This window comes from Dendrobates tinctorius, unplaced genomic scaffold, assembly GCF_039654945.1.
Source record: "Dendrobates tinctorius isolate UK_male_01 unplaced genomic scaffold, ASM3965494v1 ptg000208l, whole genome shotgun sequence".
Classification (NCBI taxonomy): domain Eukaryota; kingdom Metazoa; phylum Chordata; class Amphibia; order Anura; family Dendrobatidae; genus Dendrobates; species Dendrobates tinctorius.
The window spans coordinates 6382908-6404755 of record NW_027361875.1 but is presented as its reverse complement, the minus strand read 5'-3'; the positions used below and the strand labels follow the sequence as shown (position 1 = coordinate 6404755).

At 42.3% G+C, this 21848-nt stretch overlaps 1 protein-coding gene across 1 annotated transcript in view; it reads right to left on the bottom strand.

The window, feature by feature from the left end:
• LOC141058039 (putative N-acetylated-alpha-linked acidic dipeptidase) overlaps window positions 1-20923 on the bottom strand; it is a 262752-nt gene extending 241829 nt beyond the window's left edge. The window contains exon 1 of the mRNA XM_073554180.1: window positions 20733-20923. Coding sequence (XP_073410281.1) covers window positions 20733-20923 — 191 coding nt within the window. The remainder of the gene's footprint in view (window positions 1-20732) is intronic.
• Between the last annotated feature and the right edge of the window lie 925 nt (window positions 20924-21848).

The window sequence follows — 21848 nt, the reverse complement described above, 5'->3', positions numbered from 1 at the left end:
GACTAAAAGATCATGTTTGTGGAAAAAATACGAATTTTTTATTTTCACGCCCGGGCGTTGTAAACTTCTGTGAAGCACTGGGGGGGTCAAAGTGCTCACCACACATCTAGATAAGTTCCTTGGGGGGTCTAGTTTACAAAATGGTGTCATTTGTGGGGGGTTTCCACTGTTTAGGTACATTAGGGGCTCTCCAAAGGCAACATGACACCCGCAGACCATTCCATCAAAGTCTGCATTCCAAAACGTCACTACTTCCCTTCCGAGCCCTGACGTGTGCCCATACAGTAGTTTTCTCCCACATATGGGGTAGCAGCATACTCAGGACAAATTGGAAAACAACTTTTGGGGTCCAATTTATCCTGGTACCCTTGGGAAAATAAAAAAATGGTGACTAAAAGATCATGTTTGTGGAAAAAATACGAATTTTTTATTTTCACGCCCGGGCGTTGTAAACTTCTGTGAAGCACTGGGGGGGTCAAAGTGCTCACCACACATCTAGATAAGTTCCTTGGGGGGTCTAGTTTACAAAATGGTGTCATTTGTGGGGGTTTCCACTGTTTAGGTACATTAGGGGCTCTCCAAAGGCAACATGACACCCGCAGACCATTCCATCAAAGTCTGCATTCCAAAACGTCACTACTTCCCTTCCGAGCCCCGACGTGTGCCCATACAGTAGTTTTCTCCCACATATGGGGTATCAGCATACTCAGGACAAATTGGACAACAACTTTTGGGGTCCAATTTCTCCTGGTACCCTTGGGAAAATAAAAAAATGGTGACTAAAAATCATGTTTGTGGAAAAAATACGAATTTTTTATTTTCACGCCCGGGCGTTGTAAACTTCTGTGAAGCACTGGGGAGGTCAAAGTGCTCACCACACATCTAGATAAGTTCCTTAGGGGGTCTAGTTTCCAAAATGGTGTCATTTGTGGGGGGTTCCACTGTTTTGGTACATCAGGAGTTTTCCAAACGCGACATGGTGTCCGATCTCAATTCCAGCCAAAAACGTCAAATGGCGCTGCTTCCCTTCCGAGCTCTGCCATGCCCCCAAATAGTGGTTTACCCCCACATGTGGGGTATCAGCGTACTCAGGACAAAATGCACAATAACTTTTAGGGTCCTGTTACCCTTGGAAAAATAAGAATTGAGGGTGAAAAGATCATTTTTGTGGAAAAAATATGATTTTTTAATTGTATGGCTTTATGTTATAAACTTCTGTGAAGCCCATGGGGGTTCAAAGTTCTCACCACACATCTAGATAAGTTCCTTAGGGTGTCTAGTTTCCAAAATGGTGTCATTTGTGGGGGGTTTCCACTGTTTTGGTACATCAGGGGTTTTCCAAACGCGACATGGTGTCCGATCTCAATTCCAGCCAAAAACGTCAAATGGCGCTGCTTCCCTTCCGAGCTCTGCCATGCGCCCAAATAGTGGTTTACCCCCACATGTGGGGTATCAGCGTACTCAGGACAAATTGCACAATAACTTTTAGGGTCCTGTTACCCTTGGGAAAATAAAAATTGGGGTGAAAAGATCATTTTTGTGGAAAAAATATGATTTTTTAATTGTACCGCTGTACGTTATAAACTTCTGTAAAGCCCTTGTGGGTTCAAAGTTCTCACCACATATCTAGATAAGTTCCTTGGGGGGTCTAGTTTCCAAAATGGGGTCACTTGCAGGGGGTTTCCACTGTTTAGGTACATCAGGGACTCTCCAAACGTGACATGGCGTCCAATCTGAATTCCAGCCAATTTTGCATTGAAAAAGTCAAACGGCGCTCCTTCCATTCTGAGCTCTGCCATGAGCCGAAACAGTCGTTCCCCCCCACATATCAGGTATCTGCGTACTCAGGACAAATTGCACAATAACTTTTGCAGTTCAATTTCTCCTGTTACCCTTGGTAAAATAAAAAAAATTGAACCTGAAGTATTTTTTTTATGAAAAAAAGTTAGATGTTCATTTTTTTTAAAATATTCAAAAAAATTCCTGTGACGCACCTAAAGGGTTAATAAACTTCTTGAATGTGGTTTTGAGCACCTTAAGGGGTGCAGTTTTTAGAATGGTGTCACTTTTGTGTATTTTCTATCATATACACCCCTCAAAGTGGCTTCAAATGTGATGTGGTCCTAAAAATAAAATGGTGTTGTAAAAATGAGAAATCGCTGGTCAAATTTTAACCCTTATAACTTCCTAACAAAAAAAAATTTTGGTTCCAAAATTGTGCTGATGTAAAGTAAACATGTGGGAAATGTTAGTTATCAAGTTTTTTGTGTGCCGTATCTCTGTGATTTAAGGGCATAAAAATTCAAAGTTGGAAAATTGCGAAATTTTCAAAATTTTCGCCAAATTTCCGTTTTTCTCACAAATAAACGCAAGTTATTTGAATGAAATTTTACCACTAACATGAAGTACAATATGTCACGAGAAAACAATGTCAGAATCACCGGGATCCATGGAAGCGTTCGAGAGTTATGACCTCATAAAGGTACAGTGGTCAGAATTGTAAAAATTGGCCCGGTCATGAACGTGCAAACCACCCTTGGGGGTGAAGGGGTTAATAACAGAGGTGGCTATGGGAGGTATGACATCCAGGATACAGCCTACAATGACTAGTTGTTCAGCCACTACCAATTAATTACCAGAATGTGTTTCATGCCATACAGAATATCGGTGTGAAGCTCTGCATAAAAAATGCCTGTAAAATATATGCTGCCAAAGACGCACGTGTCTGTATAGAGGGCAAAGTGCAACATGTTTGTGAGATGCTGAATTAGAGAAAGCAGATCAGTGTTGGAGGAAAACCAAACAAACTGAAGGATGCTCATGAAAAACTAAGCTTAAAGAGAAGTGCACCGTCCGTAACTATCAACACACTCGTGACACAAGGTTCTTCCTCTTCACCCATACATTTTACCAATAATATTAAAATGTCACAGCCGAACATTATTTGTTCTGGTGTAACAAACACTGTTAAAGGAATGCCACTAAACGTAAATAACCACTACCCTGGGAAACACCAGATTTTCTTTTTACAAGATATGGACAATGATGGTATTGATGACGACTTGGAACTGTACCACATCCCCACCAAGAAGATGAAGATCACAGCTGCAAACAATGTGCAAAAAAGGCAGTGAATCTCTGGAAATTCATTTTCTCTAGGAAAAACTTTAACTCTTACTAAAGTGGAACCCAGAGCAAAACATATGATCATGTAGCCACAAAAATTATGTAAAAGTATCAAACTTTATTAATATTCACAACGATAATAATAGGAATAGATGAACAGGGGAAAGTGAACGACACACACAAAAATTGCAAAAGTGCAGTATACAGGAAAGGGATGTGGTGTGCTGATATAATGGCCAATATGACTATTCAATTCAGAGTTAGTCTATTTTTTGTTCTGGGTTCTATTGTAATATTTTTAGCGATCAGCCTATTATTTGGTCACTTATTTGAGTACCATGATTTGTTATATAATATACTTTATGATTTATAATGGTACTATTTCTTTTGTTCAGTTATTACAGAATGATGCATACACAGCTCTCATGTCTACTCAGCGTGAGATGGTTGAAAGATGATGCATTCCGTTTTGTCCATGTCCACTTTTTGGAAGCAAGCACAAAAGATTGATGAAATAGTGGGAAGACGTGTGATTTTGGTCAGTAAGGAGGTGATGTCAGGTACAGGTAGGTAGATGTTTGTGTCATCGGCGTACTGATAATATTGCAAACCGTGCCATTACATGATCTGTCCCAGGCCGAAGGTGTAGATGGAGAAGAGTAAGGGTTTTAGAACTTAACCTTGAGGAACACTGAAAGACAGGGCCGAGATGAGGAGATGGTGTGGGAGATAAAGGCACTGAATGTCCCCATAGCAGTCTGGTTGATTTTTAAAGACTCTGCCCATAATCCCAGAAAGGCCATTTGGACCACCGGCCATGCCCACATCAGCAGGAGTAGCAAAACTACCAGCCTAACCTCCACCAGCATGATCAGGCACATGGCAGCAAAGCACCCAACTTTGTTGGCCGAACACCAGGCTCCATGAAAAGTGTCTGCGGGTGATACCACTGCTTCTTCCGCTGTTGTGCGTGCAAGCCAATCCCCTGTCCATGGTACATGCAAAGATGCCTCCTGCCCTGCATCTGTAGTTGCACACAAACTCAACTAGCACCATCAACAAGCACGCCCATGTCCTTGTGCCAGCGCAGCGCTCAGTTGTCCATACCCCAGTCCTTGGAACGCAAGCGGAAATATGCCTCCAACGCCACACAGGTCACAGTACAAAATTCACACATTTCCCTTCTACTTGTGCTCGAAATGTTGCATTTTAGGCTCGTGGGAGATGGAAGCTTTCTGCAACCTCATGGCAGTGAAAGTCACAAGGTACTCAGTCCCCAGCCTCCACAATTTCTCCCGGTCTGCTGGCACGGCTCTACATAAGCAAGCACGTGTCCCACAACAGGACCCGGGCCCTCAACAATGCTGTTACTGGAAAAGTGCACCTAACCACAGTCACGTGGACAAGTGCTTGTGGGCAGGGATGGTACATCTTGCTGATGGCACACTGGGTTAGCATAGAGGAAGACATGACCCAGTCGGACATTGGGAGAACATGTCACAGATGTATGGAGGAGACAGGTTGTGGAAGGCTTTGTATGTCATATCTAGGGTATTGAACTGTAGCCTCTGAGCAATAGGAAGGTAGTTAAGGGCCTGGCAGAGAGGAGAGGCTGAGGAATAACAGAGGTACAGTTGGATTAGTTGGGCAGCAGAGTTTAGGATAGAGTGGAGTGGTGCAAGAGTGCTAGAGGGGAGGCCAGAGAGTAGAAGGTTGCAATAGTCGAGGCAGGAGATGATGAGGGCGTGCACAAACGTTTTTGCAGTTTCTTGGAATGTACGGATACGGAAAATGTTTTTAAGTTGTAGTGGGCAGGAGGAGGCAAGGGCTTGAATATGTAGCTTGAAAGAGAGGGCAGAGTCGAGGATCACCCCGAGGCTCCGAATATGTGTAACCATTTGTCCCGGTGTGCCGTCCCTGCATTACACAGGCACGTGTCCCACAACATTACCCGTGCCCTCCACAATGCTGTTACTGGGAAAGTCCACCTAACCACAGACACGAGGACAAGTGCTTGTGGGCAGGGACATTACATCTCACTGACGGCACACTGGGTTAACATAGTGGAAGCTGGGACCCAGTCCAACCTTGGGATGGTGCACGTCCTCCCAACCCCAAGTATTGTGGGCCCTGCGTCAATCTGGGTTGCCACCACAGTCTACAGTTCCTGCACCTCCTCCTTCTCCTCTTCAGCCTCCATCTCCGAAAGTAGCACATCAGTCACAAGCTGGAAGCAGTGCAGCATTCCCTTATCCAAGCGGCAACAGGCTGTGCTGAAATTAATATGCTTAGGTGACAAACCGCACAATGCTGAAGAGTTGTGGACAGCTCTGAAAGAGCAATCAGATCTGTAGCTGACACCACTGAACCTACAGCCAAGCATGGTCATATGTTACAATGGCCGGTACCTGGTGGCTGCTCTGAGGTGAGCTCACACATGTGCCATGCCTGGCCCATGTGCTTAACCTCATTGTTCAACAGTTTATAAAAAGCGACACGGAGCTGCCGGATCTGCTAGGGAAGATACGACTCCCTGTGTACCCATTTTAGAAAGTCAGCTAGAGCTTCATCCGCCCTTGCTGTGCTTCAGCAGCGTTTGCAGATTCTGGCTCACTGACTGGTGTGTGATGTACCCACGCGTTGAAACTCTACACTGCAGATGTTGAAATGGATTTGTGAGCAGAAGAGGGCAATTGGTGACTACCAACATCAACAAGGTCATCGGTATTCAGTTCTGACTTCACACATAAGATCTCAGTAGTGGACATGGATATCAGACATATGTACCATCCTCCAAAACTTTGAGGAATCCACCAAGATGGTGAGCGGCAATGATGCCATAATTAACGTCTCCATCCTGCTTCTCTGTGTTATATTTATTTATATAGAGCCAACATATTTAGTTTAACAGTTTCAAACACAAGAGCCCTAAGTAACAACAATAACAATAATACAATAATTAAACCAAAATAAAACGACCCTGCTCGTGACAGCTTACAATCTACAATGAGGTGGGGGAGATAAAACCTACAGGGGTGTATTTACAATGATAGTACTGAGGTTAGTCGAAAGTTGTGGAGGCCTGAGGACAAGGAGGAGGAGGAGTGCATGGTCAGTCATCCTCTTGGTGAGGACACGGAAGCATTGACTGTTAGCAGTCTTAAACTCATCCATGCTGGCATGTTGCGCTGCCTTTCCCGTCACCCTTGCGTTCTCAAAATTTTGGGTGACAGGCAGTAGTGATTAAAACGCTTCTAGACCCATGCTACAAGGAGAACTTTATATCTCTTATTCCAGAGGCAGACAGGTGTACTAAAATGTTGGAGGACCAGAGGCCCCTTCTTGCGGAATTATTAAAAAAATTCCCATCTGAAAACGCTGGCAGCAGAGATCACAGACACAGTTCGGTGGCAAACCAAGGAGTACAGGTGAGAGAGACACAACTCCAATCCAGCAGAGGCAGTGGAACACTGGCAAAGTTCTGGGAGAGTTTTCTCAGACCCTCCCTTCACCCTGGCCCTGATTCTCACAAGGAGTCGAAAGTTTTGGAAGATTCTGAGGGAGTACCTTGCTGACCATACCAACGTCCTCTGTCATTCCTCTTTCCTCTGTGCCTTATAATTATTGGTTAGCAGAGCTGAACATGTGGCATGAACTGGCTCTCTCTACTGCACTCGTGCGCTGTACTCACGGTCATGGAGCACACAGCGCCTCACTCTCTGGCAGTACTGCTTTTAGTGGCGGGAGCCAACAGGAACAGTCCTTTGCGGCGCCAGTACTCTAAGGATGAGGCACGCTGCTCAGCCTCCTATGCGCTGCTTGTCCATGCCAAAACTCTCTGCTGTCGTGCCAGCTTTCTCTTAAGCTTGCCCCCTGCCTCTAGGTTTCCGGGTCTGTCTGCTGCAGTTCGTCGCAGCGCCGGCGCTTTGGATGCGTAGTGCACTGCCCCCCATGCTGCTCAGACACCGACAGCTGGGTACTCACTCCTGCTTTACATGTTTTTTCCCACAGCTTCTGGCCAGGTTCCCTGTCTAAACATGCCCCCTCTTTCTGGGTAATGAGGCCTGTCCTTTCCCCTATTCCTTCCCCCAGGAAACAGGGGACGCAGCCTTGACAGTTCTGGAGCAGCACAGGTACCCGCAGCCCAGTCATCCTGAGTCCGTACATATCTGGCCAATCAGTTCTTAAATGCAAGTATCATAGAAGGCATGTTCTAATTTTCAATTGCAAATTGTACATTACATCCAGGACAGTTTCACTTTTGAAGGACTTTGTGGCTCATCAATCACAAGATGACACTAGTCTCATACTTCAAAATTTTGGTGGTAAATCATTTCACCACAGATAGGTTGTGTATGTTCTGACTTCTGTAACATCATTTGGGTGATAATTATTCATAACTATTTGCTTCACAATATATTCATCTTCTTCTTCAAGTGTTTGTAATATAATGTTGTAAAAGTGAAAGCAAGTTGATAGAGTGTGTGTTAACTCAAATGTGAAAGTAATTGTCATCTTTACTATTTCTCCATTGCATGTGCAGCTAACCACCTCATTGATCTTATTTTGATTCTTTGGCAAGAATACAACAGCTCCATCAATATCATGTGCTTTTACTATTAATTCATCATGCTCGTAAAGTAGAGGTGAGATTAGGGATCTACATAACATCTGTGGACTGTAGTCAACATGACACTGTGAAAAGACCCACTGGGGTCTAGCTACCAATTTGACATAGCTTGTGCACAGCTGAACAGAGTTGTGAGAAAAAATCCATTTTGATTCAATAACATGTTGGATGGATTGTCTAGTGGAAACACCTATATAGTAGAAGTCACATCTACGACCACCATGCTTTCCAATTGACACCTCTTGAAATACAGCCAAAATGTTAAAATCTCTAGCTTCTGGTCTAGAAACTGCAGGGGCTCCTTTTTGACATCCTCACCCAACAAGTTCAGTATTAGTAGGTGATGGATTGTCAGAATCTGGCCCAGGAATGCAAGGCTTCAGTAGTTGCGAGTCCTGGCCCCGTGCTCTTCCACGTGCTCTTGCTCTGGCTCTTCCAGCCATGATTTAATCTAGAAGATTTCACCTTCGTAATCCAGAGTACAACACCGCCCAAGCATTCACCCTCTGCTCCTCAGACTTTCTATCTGTGCAGTGACTGCCTCTAGGCATAAGATGATGATGGTGGTCGTAGTTGGTGCAATTAAGACACAGTAATAAAGCAGCCATAACAACTTGAAACAGAAGTATTTTTACCGAAATACCACACTGTTCAATATGTGGCCTGTGTTTTAATTTTTTCCCCAAAAATAGTGTATAGACCTAGGGTAACAGACAGCAAATACAGTGGAATGTAGGCCTTAAATGTCACAATTTGTAGTCCCCAGATACATCAGGCGTTTGACTAAGATATCAGACTCTTCAATATGTGGCATGTATTTTTAAAATTTGTACCCCAAAATAGTGTATAGAAATAGGGTCACAGACAGCAAATACATTGGAATGTAGCCCTGAAATGCCACAATTTGTAGACCACAGATACATCTGGCGTTTGACTGAGATTCCACACTGTTCAATATGTGGTGTGTATATTTATTTTTTACTGCACTATAGCGTTTAGAGCTAACACACAGCAAAAAAAAGAAAAAGGTGAATGGAAGCCTCAAAAGCACACTTTGTAGGCCAAAGATAGATGAGGCGTGTCAGAGATACCAGACTGTTCAATATGTGGCCTGTATTTTTTTTATTTTTTAACCCAAAATAGTGTATAGACCTAGGGTAGCAGACAGCTAAAAAAGTGAAATGTAGGTCTGAAAAGCAACTATTTATAGACCACAGATAGATCTGGCGTCTGATGGAGATAAAACGCTGTTAAATATGTGTCCTGGATTTTTTTGGCCCACCAAAATTGTGCCAATAAGTAGGCTATGACACTAAAAAAAATTTGTTGGAGTATTAAAATTGTCAAATATTTAGCGCAATGATATGCGATGTGTGTGGCATACAAAACACAGTGATACATATAAGAACTGTAGCTAAATATTTTTTGGGCAGCTAAAGATTTTTTGGTCAGCAAAATGGTGTCCAAAAATGTTGTAAGACGCTTCAAAAAATACTACAGTACCAAAAAAAGGCCAGAATTTTCTGCACACTCAGATGTGATGCCTGGGACAAAAAAAAGCCATTTTAGATTGCTAGATTTTCACGCTGTTGTATTAAAATGACCTGGCTGTAGTCTGCAGTGTGATAACCAAATAAATGTAGAATAAAAAGGGGACTCTGGATTGCTTTGTAATAAAATTAGCAGGATTCAGGTGCAAAAAAAAAACAATCCTAGCCATGGATACCTGCAGCTAGGTATATATTGTATATAAGAGGCAGCAGCAGACAGTAGTGGACCCTTTTGATGTATGCCGTGAGATCTACTGTATATACTCACATGCAGTGCCTGCATGCCTTGCACTGATGTGGATATGCGCACATAGACTCCCCTGCCTACCTAGCACTGCAATCTATATACCCCTTAATTAGCCATAAAAAAAGACTGTTGATTTAGCTGGATTTGTGGATTGAACAATGGTAGACCCACACTAACTAATAAAAACACAAATCTGACCCTATCTCAGCAGCAGCTCTCCCTACACTATCTGATTCCGGAGCTGAATGCGCCGAGCAGGGTGGCGTAGACCTGATGACGCTGTTTGGCCAGCAAATCACTGTAATATCACAACAAAGATGGCTGCGGTATTACAGTGTATGGCAGACAATCCCTGCATGTTCATTGGTGCTCTAAAGACCATCAAAAATGCAGGGTGGAGACCCGAGCTTCCGTGGAATAATCCCGGAAATGCTCGGTGCTTGCCGAGTACACCGAGTACAGTGATACTCGGGCAAGTAACGAGTAGCGGTGAGCATGTTCACTCATCACTATTAATAAGTGATCAACTGTGTAACGCTGTGAGTAAAGTTTTAATATAAGTGAATTGCATCAAGGTTTAAAGTTTTTCATAGATAATCATTTATGAAGCTAACTAAAATGTGTTTCTCAAAACAACAATACAACCGTGGCCTTCAGTGATCATGCATCACTTATTACAGATACATAAGCCTGAATCTTAAAAGGGGTAATCTCAGGTTTGCAAGTTGTCCCCTATCCCCTGTAAGTTATCTGTAGAGCCCCATGTGAATAGAGCGCAGGTCGTTCATGTGCACTTCCGCTCCATTCATTCTAGTGTTCCCCGCGATCCCCCGTGGTCCCATTAAGAATAAATAGAGTGGTACTACACATGTCATAGCGCAATGTAAATGAACCTTAAGTCAGGTATCAGGAAAGAGAACTCCTGGCCTATATACTTATAATAATAATAATAATCTTTATTTATATAGCGCCAACATATTCCGCAGCGCTTTAAAGTTTAACAGTTTCAAAACACAAGTCATAAGTAACAACATTAACAATACAATAATTAAAGCAAAATAAGACGACCCTGCTCGTGAGAGCTTACAATCTACAGTGAGGTGGAGGAGATACAGAGTACAGGTGTGTATTTACAATGGTGGTCCAGCCATCAGTCATCTAGGGAACCAGTAGAAAGAACTTATACAGTGGCAGGCATGTCAAAGTTTGAACACCCCTGGTCAAAATAACAGTTATTGTGAACAGTTAAGCAAGTTGAAGATTAAATGATCCCTTGAAAAGCCTGAAGTTAACCCCTTAGTGACCACCAATACGTCTTTTAACTGACCTCACATATCACAGAATGGCATCCCCGACTGCTGAAAATGCATCAGCTGTTGACTGTACACTATAGCTGACACCTTGCTGTATCATCCTTGATTTGTGATGGCACCAACCATGGCTTTTTAACCCCTTAGATGCTGTCAGTAGTGACTGTGGCATGTAAATGGTTCACAGAGTGTGGGGGCTCCCTCTTTAACCCCATTGTCACGCTCACGCCCTGACTGGTGGGTGTGAGCCAGGGGGTTGTGGCCCCACTGTGTCACAAACCAGACTACCCTGGAAGAGACGTGACTACGACAGCTACCTTGGTCTTCAATAGAGCCTCTGATGGTGAGGTCAGGCTTGTGTGGCAGGTAGTTGCCAGGTGCCACTCCAGGGTGGTGTCTGGCTGTGGCTGCTGATCCCACTCGGGGAGACGGAACACTAGGACAGGTGCGGGTGGCAGGCATGACTGGCAGATGAGCATGGCTAAGACATTGGCAGGCGGGCACAGCTGAGACACTGGCAGGCGGGCACTGCAGAAACACTGGCAGGCGGGCACGGCTGAGACACTGGCAGGCGGGGACGGCTGAGACACAGGGGCAGGAGCGAATTCAAAAGGCACAGGGACACGGGCAGGAAGGAGTGGTGTATGGAATAGGTAGGGTCCTGTTCACACAGGAGGTGTAAGAACTAGTGCAGGTAGGATGGAAACATGGACAGGTATGAGGGAACAGGTTTGGACCTGTTCACACTGGAGAAGAACTGCAAGACTGCGGAAAGGAGCTGCAGTTTGCAGCAAAAGGTTCTGCAGAAGCAGGGCACAGGCAGAACTGCAGGAGTGCGGAGCGCAGGCAGAACCACAGGAGTGCGGAGCACAGGCAGAACCGCAGGAGTGCGGAGCACAGGCAGAACCGCAGGAATGTGGAGCACAGGCAGAGGCGCAAGAGTGCGGAGCACAGGCAGATGGAGAGGACATGAGGATAGGCATGGCAGGGAAAGGAGCACAGACATGGAGACTAATAGACAGAGGTAGGACTGAGTTCAGACACGGCCAGGAACAGGAACAATAACACAGGGACCAGGATATTCTGCCTCCTGGAGGGTGAAGAGGACAGGTATGAGACAAGGTTAGGGACAAAGGACACAGAGACCAGGATATTCTGCCTCCTGGAGGGCAGGCGGACAGCTACAAGACAAAGTTAAGAACTAGCCTTCAGAGAAGGCGAAATACAGGACAGGACCTGGCAGCTCAGTAGCAAGACACTAATTGAGTAAAGGCATTGCTCAGGCATCCTCCTATGGGCAAGGATACCTTAAGTAGTGGAGACCTCTTGGTAATTGGCCGGGGACACATTAGGCAGGTACACACAGACTCAATAAGAGCCAGAGAGTTCTGGCGCCGCCCCCCTATGCATACAGCCAGGAAGCATGCAGAGAGCAGGCATGAGGCATGCAGCATGGAGCCGGCAGAAGACAGAACCCACAGCATGGCCTGGAGTAGTGTGTAAGTTGATGTGTAAGGCAGGTGGGGGATGGGAGGCCATGCAGTGAAGCCGACAGGGTTGTTACACCCATCAGCGCCCCAAGATCATGATTTTGTGGCTCTGATTAGAGATGAGCGAATTTGTTCGGATTTGGTTCCAAATACAATCGGATTCGAATATTGCTTTTGCAATATTCGTCAAAAACAGCTGAACATCATTAGAGTCAATGGGAGTAGAAATTACCGAATATGTTCGGAATCGATCATCAAACATACATTCGGTATGAATAGTGCTTGAATATGGCGCAAATATGTCAAAATCAGATTTGGGGACACAAAACAAACAAATACACTCGTCTCTAGTCCTGATGTTTCCAATGGCAATTCATGACTAAATAACGGCCCTAGAGTCTGTCGGCTATAGCAGCCTGTTCAGAAGTTAGCGACATTTAAGTGATAAAAATAACATTTTTCCTTCCTGTCATGCCACTTTGTATTAAAGGGGTTGTCCGGACTTTTCACATAATCTCAGTGCATATCTGGGCTGCAGAATGCTGACAATAAGTAATTTACCTTCTGTGGCCAGTTTGCAGGGTTTACTAGATATCATCTCTTGCTTGTAAGAAAAACATCCAGGGGGGGTGTTCTGGCATTGAAATGAGAACTGGTCTTTTCCTCCTCAATAGTTTCACTTTCTATAGATCACTGCTCAGCGTGTGTCTGGGGGAGGAGCAGATGCACTCTGCACTGAGGCTGCTAGAGGGGGAGGATTTGTTAATGTGTGAGGAGGGATAGGCTTCTTCATGTGGTCGGGGAGGGCCTGTAGCTATGGAGGGTGGGGTTGTTGCATAGAGGGCATGATTTTAGTAGAGTAGGAGGAAATAACCAGTTCTCATTTCACTGCCAGAACACTCCCCCCTGGACGTTTTTTTTACAAGCAAGAGCTTATATCTTGGAAACCGTGCAAACTAGCCACAGAAGGTAAATTACTTATTGTGAGCATTCTGCAGCCCAGATATGCACTGAGATTAAGTGAAAAGCCCGGACAACCCCTTTAATTGCTGAAAAGCACCCGACTGACAGCAGTTTTGAATACCTTGAGGGGTGCCGTTTTTAAAATGTTCTCACTTTTGGGGATTGTACGAGATATAGGTCGACCAAAGTCACTTCAAAACTGAATAGGTCTCTGAAAAAAAAAAGTTTTGTAAATTTCCTTAAAAAAAATGAAAAATTGCTGCTACAATTTAAAACCTTCTAGCATCCAAACAAAATAAAAGGATATTTTAAAAATAGTACTGATGTAAATCAGACATAAGGGAAATGTTATTTAAATACTATTTTATACAATATGACTGTCTGGATTAAACGATAATCATTCAAAGTTTGAAAATTGCTAATTTTAGGCATTTTTTTCACAAATTTCTGATATTTTTATAAATTTACTGTTAACGTAAACTACAATGTGTCACGAAAAAACAATCTCAAAATCAATGAGATCCGTTGAAGCATTCTAGAGTTATTACCACATGAAGTGACACTGGCCAGATTTGAAAAATTTGGCACAGTCAGTAAGGGGTTAAAGATAACACATTTCCTTTGTATTTTAGGCAAAAAATTATATATTTATCTTTACATTTTAAAATTTACAAAAAGAAATTTATGCAAAAGTTTGGGCACCCTTGGAGATTTGAATGCTTAGATAACTTTGACTAAGGTTTCAGACCTTAATTACTGTAGTCTGTTAGGATTATGGCATTTTCACTACAGACCTTAACCCCTTACTGCCATGTGACGTACTATCCCGTCCATGTGCCCTGGGACTTAATTCTCAGGGACGGGATAGTACGTCACAGCGATCAGCGGCGCCCACGTGGTGAGCGCCGCTGATCGCGGCCGGGTATCAGCTGATTATCACAGCTGACACCCGGCACAATGTGTCGTTAACACGTTAACCCCTTGTACACCGCGATCAAACACAATTGCGGTGTACCGGGAGTTAAAGGGAAGCATCGGCAGGGAGGGGGCTCCCTCCGTGCTTCCCTGAGCCCCCCACAGCAGCGCAATGTGCAGCGCTGCTGCGGGGGGCTCCATCCCTGCAGGTCCCCGAATCCAAGATGGCGACGGGGACCTTCGGGGGCCTGCAGGGAGCTGGCTTCCTCATGCCTGCAAAGCGCAGGCAAGGAGGAAGCCTGTGTAGTGCCTGTGACAGATTGCTGATCTGTCACAGTGATCTGTGATGTGACAGATCAGCGATGTCACATGACAGTGATGTCCGACCTGGGACAATGTAAAAAAGTTAAAAAAAGTGTAAAAATAATTTTAAAAAAATCGCTAAATAAATTTAAAAAAAAAATATTCCCTAATAAATTCATTTTTTGGAAATAAAAAATCCCCAAAACAATAAAAGTACACATATTTGGTATCGACGCGTCCGTAACGACCTGCCCTATAAAACTGTCCTATTAGTTAACCCCTTTAGCGAACCTCTTAAAAAACAAAAATAAAAAACGAATAAAAAAATAATGATTTATTATCATACCGCCAAACAAAAAGTGCAATAACGCGCGATCAAAAAGATGCATATAAATATCCATGGTACCACTGAAAATGTCATCTTGTCCCGCAAAAAATGAGCCACCATACAGCATCATCAGCAAAAAAATAAAAAAGTTATAGCTCGCAGAATAAAGCGATGCAAAAATAATTATTTTTTATATAAAATTGTTTTCATTGCATAAAAGCGCCAAAACATAAAAAAACTACATAAATGAGGTATCACTGTAACTGTACTGACCTGAAGAATAAAACCGCTTTATCAATTTTACCGCAGGTGGAACGGTGTAAACGCACCCCCCAAAAGAAATTAATGAAACGCTGGTTTATGTTCATTCTGCGTCCCAAAAATCGGGATAAAAAGCGATCAAAAAAGTCACGTGCCGAAAATGATACCAATAAAAACATCAGCTCATCCCGCAAAAAATAAGACCTCTCGTGACTCGGTGGGTCAAAATATGGAAAAATTATAGCTCTCAAAATGTGGTGATGCAAAAACTATTTTTACAATAAAAAGTGTCTTTTAGCGTATGACAGCTACCAAAAATAAAAAAAACCATAAATAGTAAATCAAACCCCCTGTTATCACCCCCTTAGTTAGGGAAAAATAATAAAATTAAAAGAAAATGTATTTATTTAAATTTTCCCATTAGAGCTAGGGCTAGGGTTAGGGATAGGGTTAGGGCTAGGGTTAGGGTTAGGGCTAGGGTTAGCGCTAGAGTTAGGGCTGAGATTAGGGTTAGGGGTGTGTTGGGGTTAGGGTTGGAGTTATAATTGGGGGGTTTCCACTGTTTGGGCACATTAGGTGCTCTCCAAATGCAACATGGCGTCTGATCTCAATTCCAGCCAATTCTGAGTTGAAAAAGTCAAATGGTGCTCCTCCCCTTCCAAGCTCTGCCATGCGCCCAAACAGTGTTTTACCCCCACATATAGGGTATCAGCATACTCAGGACAAATTGCAAAACAACTTTTGGTGTCCAATTTCTCCTGTTACCCTTAGAAAAATAAAAAATTGGGGGCAAAAATATCATTTTTGTGGGAAAAAATGATTTTTTTATTTTCACGCCCGGGCGTTATAAACTTCTGTGAAGCTCTTGGGGGTTCAAAGTGCTCACCACACATCTAGATAAGTTCCGTGGGGGGTTTAGTTTCCAAAATGGGGTCACTTGTGGGGAGTTTCAATAGTTTAGGTACATCAGGGGCTCTCCAAACGCACATGACACCCGCAGACCATTCCATAAAAAGTCTGCATTCCAAAACGTCACTACTGCCCTTCCGAGCCCCGACATGTGCCCATACAGTAGTTTTCTCCCACATATGGGGTATCAGCGTACTCAGGACAAATTAGACAACAACTTTTGGGGTCCAATTTCTCCTCTTACCCTTGGGAAAATAAAAAAAATTGGGGACTAAAAGATCATGTTTGTGGAAAAAATACGATTTTTTTATTTTCATGCCCGGGCATTATAAACTTCTGTGAAGCTCTTGGGGGGTTAAAGTGCTCACCACACATCTAGATAAGTTCCTTAGGGGGTCTAGTTTCCAAAATGGTGTCATTTGTGGGGGGTTTACACTGTTTAAGTACATCAGGGGCTCTCCAAAGGCAACATGATACCCGCAGACCATTCCATCAAAGTCTGCATTCCAAAACGTCACTACTTCCCTTCCGAGCCCCGACGTGTGCCCATACAGTAGTTTTCTCCCACATATGGGGAATCAGCATACTCAGGACAAATTGGACAACAACTTTTGGGGTCCAATTTCTCCTGGTACCCTTGGGAAAATAAAATATTGGTGACTAAAAGATCTTGTTTGTGTAAAAAATACGATTTTTTTATTTTCACGCCTGGGCGTTATAAACTTCTGTGAAGCCCTTGGGGGTTCAAAGTTCTCACCACACATCTAGATAAGTTCCTTGGGGGGTCTAGTTTACAAATTGGTGTCATTTGTGGGGGGTTTCCACTGTTTTGGTACATCAGGGGTTTTCCAATCGCAACATGGTGTCCGATGTCAATTCCAACCAAAAAAGTCAAATGGCGCCGCTTCCCTTCTGAGCTCTGCTATGCGCCCAAATAGTCATTTACACCCACATATGGGGTATCAGCGTACTCAGGACAAATTGCACAATAACTTTTAGGGTCCTGTTACCCTTGGAAAATAAAAATTGGGGGTGAAAAGATCATTTTTGTGGAAAAAATATGATTTTTTAATTGTACTGCTGTACGTTATAAACTTCTGTGAAGCCCTTGTAGGTTCAAAGTTCCCCACACATATCTAGATGAGTTCCTTGGGGGGTCTAGTTTCCAAAATGGGGTTATTTATGGAGGGTTTCCACTGTTTAGGTACATCAGGGGCTCTCCAAACGTGACATGGCGTCCGATCTGAATTCCAGCCAATTTTGCATTGAAAAAGTCAAACAACGCTCCTTCCCTTCTGAGCTCTACCATGCGCCGAAACAGTGGTTCCCCCCACATATCAGGTATCAGCGTACTCAGGACAAACTGCACAATAACTTTTGCAGTCCAATTTCTCCTGTTACCCTTGGCAAAATAAAAAAAAATTGAACCTGATGTATTTTTTTTGTGAAAAAAGTTAAATGTTCATTTTTTTTTTTAAATATTCAAAAAATTCCTGTGACGCACCTGAAAGGTTAATAAACTTCTTTAATGAGGTTTTGAGCACTTTAAGGGGTGCAGTTTTTAGAATGGTGTCACTTTTGGGTATTTTCTATCATATAGACCCCTCTAAGTGGCTTCAAATGTGATGTGGTCCATAAAAATAAAATGGTGTTGCAAAAATGTGAAATCGCTGGTCAACTTTTAACCCTTATAACTTCTTAACAAAAAAAAATTTTGGTTCCAAAATTGTGCTGATGTAAAGTAAACATGTGGGAAATGTTACTTATTAAGTTTCTGTGTGCCATATCTCTGTTATTTAAGGGCATAAAAATTCAAAGTTGGAAAATTGCGAAATTTTAAAATTTTTTGCCAAATTTCCGTTTTTTTCACAAATAAACGCAAGTTATTTGAATGAAATTTTTACCACTAACATGAAGTACAATATGTCACGAGAAAACAGTGTCAGAATCACCAGGATCCATGGAAGCATTTCAGAGTTATTACCTCATAAAGGGACAGTGGTCAGAATTGTAAAAATTGGCCCGGTCATGAACGTGCAAACCATCCTTGGGGTTAAGGGGTTAATTACTGTAGTCTGTTAGGATTATGGCATTTTCACTATCATTGTTAGGAAGGGCAAGGTGATGCAAATTTCCCAGCATTTTAAAAACCCAGTCTCCTGTAACCTTGTGCCAAAAAACAGCAGCCATGGATTCTAAGCAGCTGCCTAGCACTCTGAAAATGAAAAGGGTGGAGGCCCACAAAGCAGGATAAGGCTATAAGAAGATAGCAAAGTGTTTTCAGGTTGCCCTTTCCTTAGTTCAAAATGTAATTAAGAAATGGCAGTTAACAGGAACAGTGGAGGTCAAGATAAGGTCTTGAAGACCAAGCAAAATTTCAGTGCAAGCTGCTTATAGGATTGCTGAAGAGGCAAATCAGAACCCTCGCTTGATTGCAAAAGAGCTTCAGAAAGATTTAGCAGACACTGGAGTTGTGGTATATTGTTCTACTATTCACAGACACCTTTACAAATTTGGACTCCATGGAAGAGTCGTCAGAAGAAAACCTCTACTGAGTCCACCCCATTAAATTAGGACAAAAAAGAGAGACCCATGCATATAGACTGTGCACACCCATAAATGGAATACATCAAAAATTACTCTTTATTATCACAAAAACACAAACATGATTAAGACCAAATTAAAAACACAATACACACACCCTTATTCATGCACGGACGACCAATATAATGGGATGTCATGTGCATGTACACAATACTCAAACTATGAAATGGCACAAAGAATAGGCAGAATTACAAAATAATAAATGCAATGAAGTGGACGAAGCCACTGTATGTGTCACCACAATACAATGACCTATGATACCTTAAAATGCACCATACCATTATAAACACTGTATATATAATAACAGATAGTGATCTAATGATAGAAATTAGTCAGTCATTAGAATCCAGTTAATTAAATCTAAGATATTTCAAATGAACCACATAATAGGCAATCAATGGGCGTCCCCATAAATGCCTTGTAAGATTGAAAAAAATCAAAAAGCCATATAGCATGATGTAAGGAATTGGGTAAATTCAACACCTATCCAATCTCTGCTGCATAATGCAAGGGATTTTAGGATAAGAAAAGAATAAGATGGGGCGTAAAACAGCCAATATTACCGTAAATAGAAAATCACAATCCAAAGAATGTGTACAGAAATGCCAATGCTCCTATATATGATTGCTGACAGTTATAAATAAAACCCATAAAGGTCAGAAGACAAGACAAAACCGGAAGACCCTGATGGGTAATACCGCAGAGAAGGCTCCAGGATGGAAAAGGAGCAGGAGGTGTGGAAAGGAAAGGGTGTGGGAAGACCTCACGCGTATTGCTGCCGCAGTGCAGCTTCATCAGGGGAAGTGCTTTTCAGTGATGAACATGGCCTTTATATAGTAGAAAGATAAATACAATAGTTTACCAGTGTGTCTGTCCAGGACACATTAGTCAGAGGCGGGGAAAATTAAGCATCTGTAGTATGCAAAAGAACATCTAAACAGTATTCATCAGCCGCCGCCTATGCTATAAATAAGTAAATAAATCAATAGCGCGAGTTCCCCTATATTTTTGATAACCAGCCAGGCAAAACTGACAACCGCGGGCTGCAAACCTCAGCTGTCAGCTGGAGGAAGGCAGGTTATCAAGAATAGAGGGTCCCTATGCTGTTTTTTTAATTATTTAAATAAACAAATAAACAGAAACAGTGTGGGGTACCCAATTTGTGACAACCAGCCAAGCTAAAACTGACAGCTGGTAGCTAATATTCTCAGGCTGGTAAGGGGTCATGGATATTGACACCCCCAACCTAAAAATAGCTGTACGCAGCTGACCAGAAAAGGCACATCTATTAAATGCACCAATCCTGGTGCTTTGCCCAGCTAAACCCACTCATCCTGTGGTGGTGGCAAGTAAGGTTCATATTTGTGGGGCTGATGGTTGACGTCACCTTTGTATTGTCTGGGGATATCAAGCCCACGGGTTAGTAATGGAGAGGCGTCTATATGGTAAATAAACACAAAGCCAGTATAAAGTCTTTAATTTGTAATAAAACAAAACACACTTTTCTTTTTTAATTACAAATAGCAAACACAGTTATACCCACCTAATTCCCATTCCATTGAAGCACTTGTCTCCTGTAATAAACCAAAAATAAAAAATAACCATAACCCACACCTGATGTACATGCTTTACAGGCGCCGATACGTGTCACACTGATGACACATGGATTTTGCGCTCCGTACTGCTGTTAAAAAATGGACATGTCAACGTATTTTGCCCACAGACATGCGGTCCGTAGAAACACTCTGACATGTGCACAGACCAATTCACTTGAATGGATCTACGTGTGTAAGTGTGTTTGTTTGTTTTTGCCTCAATATTCAGAACCACAATTTGAAAGGCAATGTGATCAGTAAATGTGAGCTTGTGTATACAAATTCCTATATTATGACAAGTCTTCAAGTGGTTGGGGATGGTGTTGAGGGAGCAAGGATCCAAGATCTTCTCTGATTTTAGGAAAAGTGGTTACAGCATTCTGATTAATATTATTAAATACACAACAGAGAATTCTCCTGTTAGGAGAATTGAACCGACTCTTTACTGAATGCCAATTAGTAATATTATTGGTTTAATTTGTTATCAATCTTTAGTCTTACTGTAAATTTTTGTGAATTTCCTCAGCCTGGATCTCTTGATGAAGTTGTTGGCTATACTCAGGATCTCCATCTCTACTCATTTTCTTCAGCCATGAAAGTTGTGGAGGAATAATTAAAAAATGGCCAATCAACATCCCAATTCCCAGCCAGGCTACTGCCAACGTTATCAGTCCCGGAATTTTCCTGTTCATTGTAATTAGCACTAGAATAAAGAATTCATGATTGGTTATTGGCGATTTAATAAAAAGCAAAACATTTTTTATATATGCATGTGAAAGGATATATATTGCTTATATGTTCCCTGCTTGTATATTGAAGAGAACTGAGCACATTTTTGGTTATGTAAAAAAGCAGAAAAAATATGTTATGACTAGAGTTGAGCAAATTTTTAAAAATTCGGTTCAGATTACAATCGCCTGAGAACACAGCCGAACGTCATTGGAGTAAATGGTAGTAGAAATGACAGAATATGTTCGGAACCGATCGTCAAACATAAATTCAGCACGAATAGGGTACCAATTCGGCAAATGTGGCAAATTCAGATTTGGCGATCATTTCCAAACATATTCGCTCAACTCTAATTATGACAATATAATTTAATTTATGATAATAGCATTATGCTGGAAACACAATGTTTTTTTTTTTGTTTTTTTTTTACAGCCAAACACAAAAATGAATGCATATGACAGGAGATGTTTCAAATTTCCTTTATATTGTTCCTGTGCTTTTTTTTAATCCATTTCAGGCTTTGACTCCAAAGACTATGTCAAAAACTGTCACGAAAACTACAAGAACATTGTATTTTGTCTTTTTTTTCTATACAGAGTTTGTTCAATAATACAATTTTCTGGGAACACAGCACACATTTCTCCTGACATTGGTTTCAATTTTGTCACATGCAATCTATTCTTCACGTTTTGTAGATCGTAGAATATCGCAGCCCATTGCAAGGATGGAGGTGTTCCTCCATGTCATAGGCAAAACTGAAAAATCATCTGTCACTTGATTGATGGTGGTTGTGTGTTGGTAATAATATACTGGACCGCTGACGGGTGTCTCTATGTCACTACGTATTATATGTCAGTCTGCTCTAAAGCCATATGGTCCTTGCTCCAG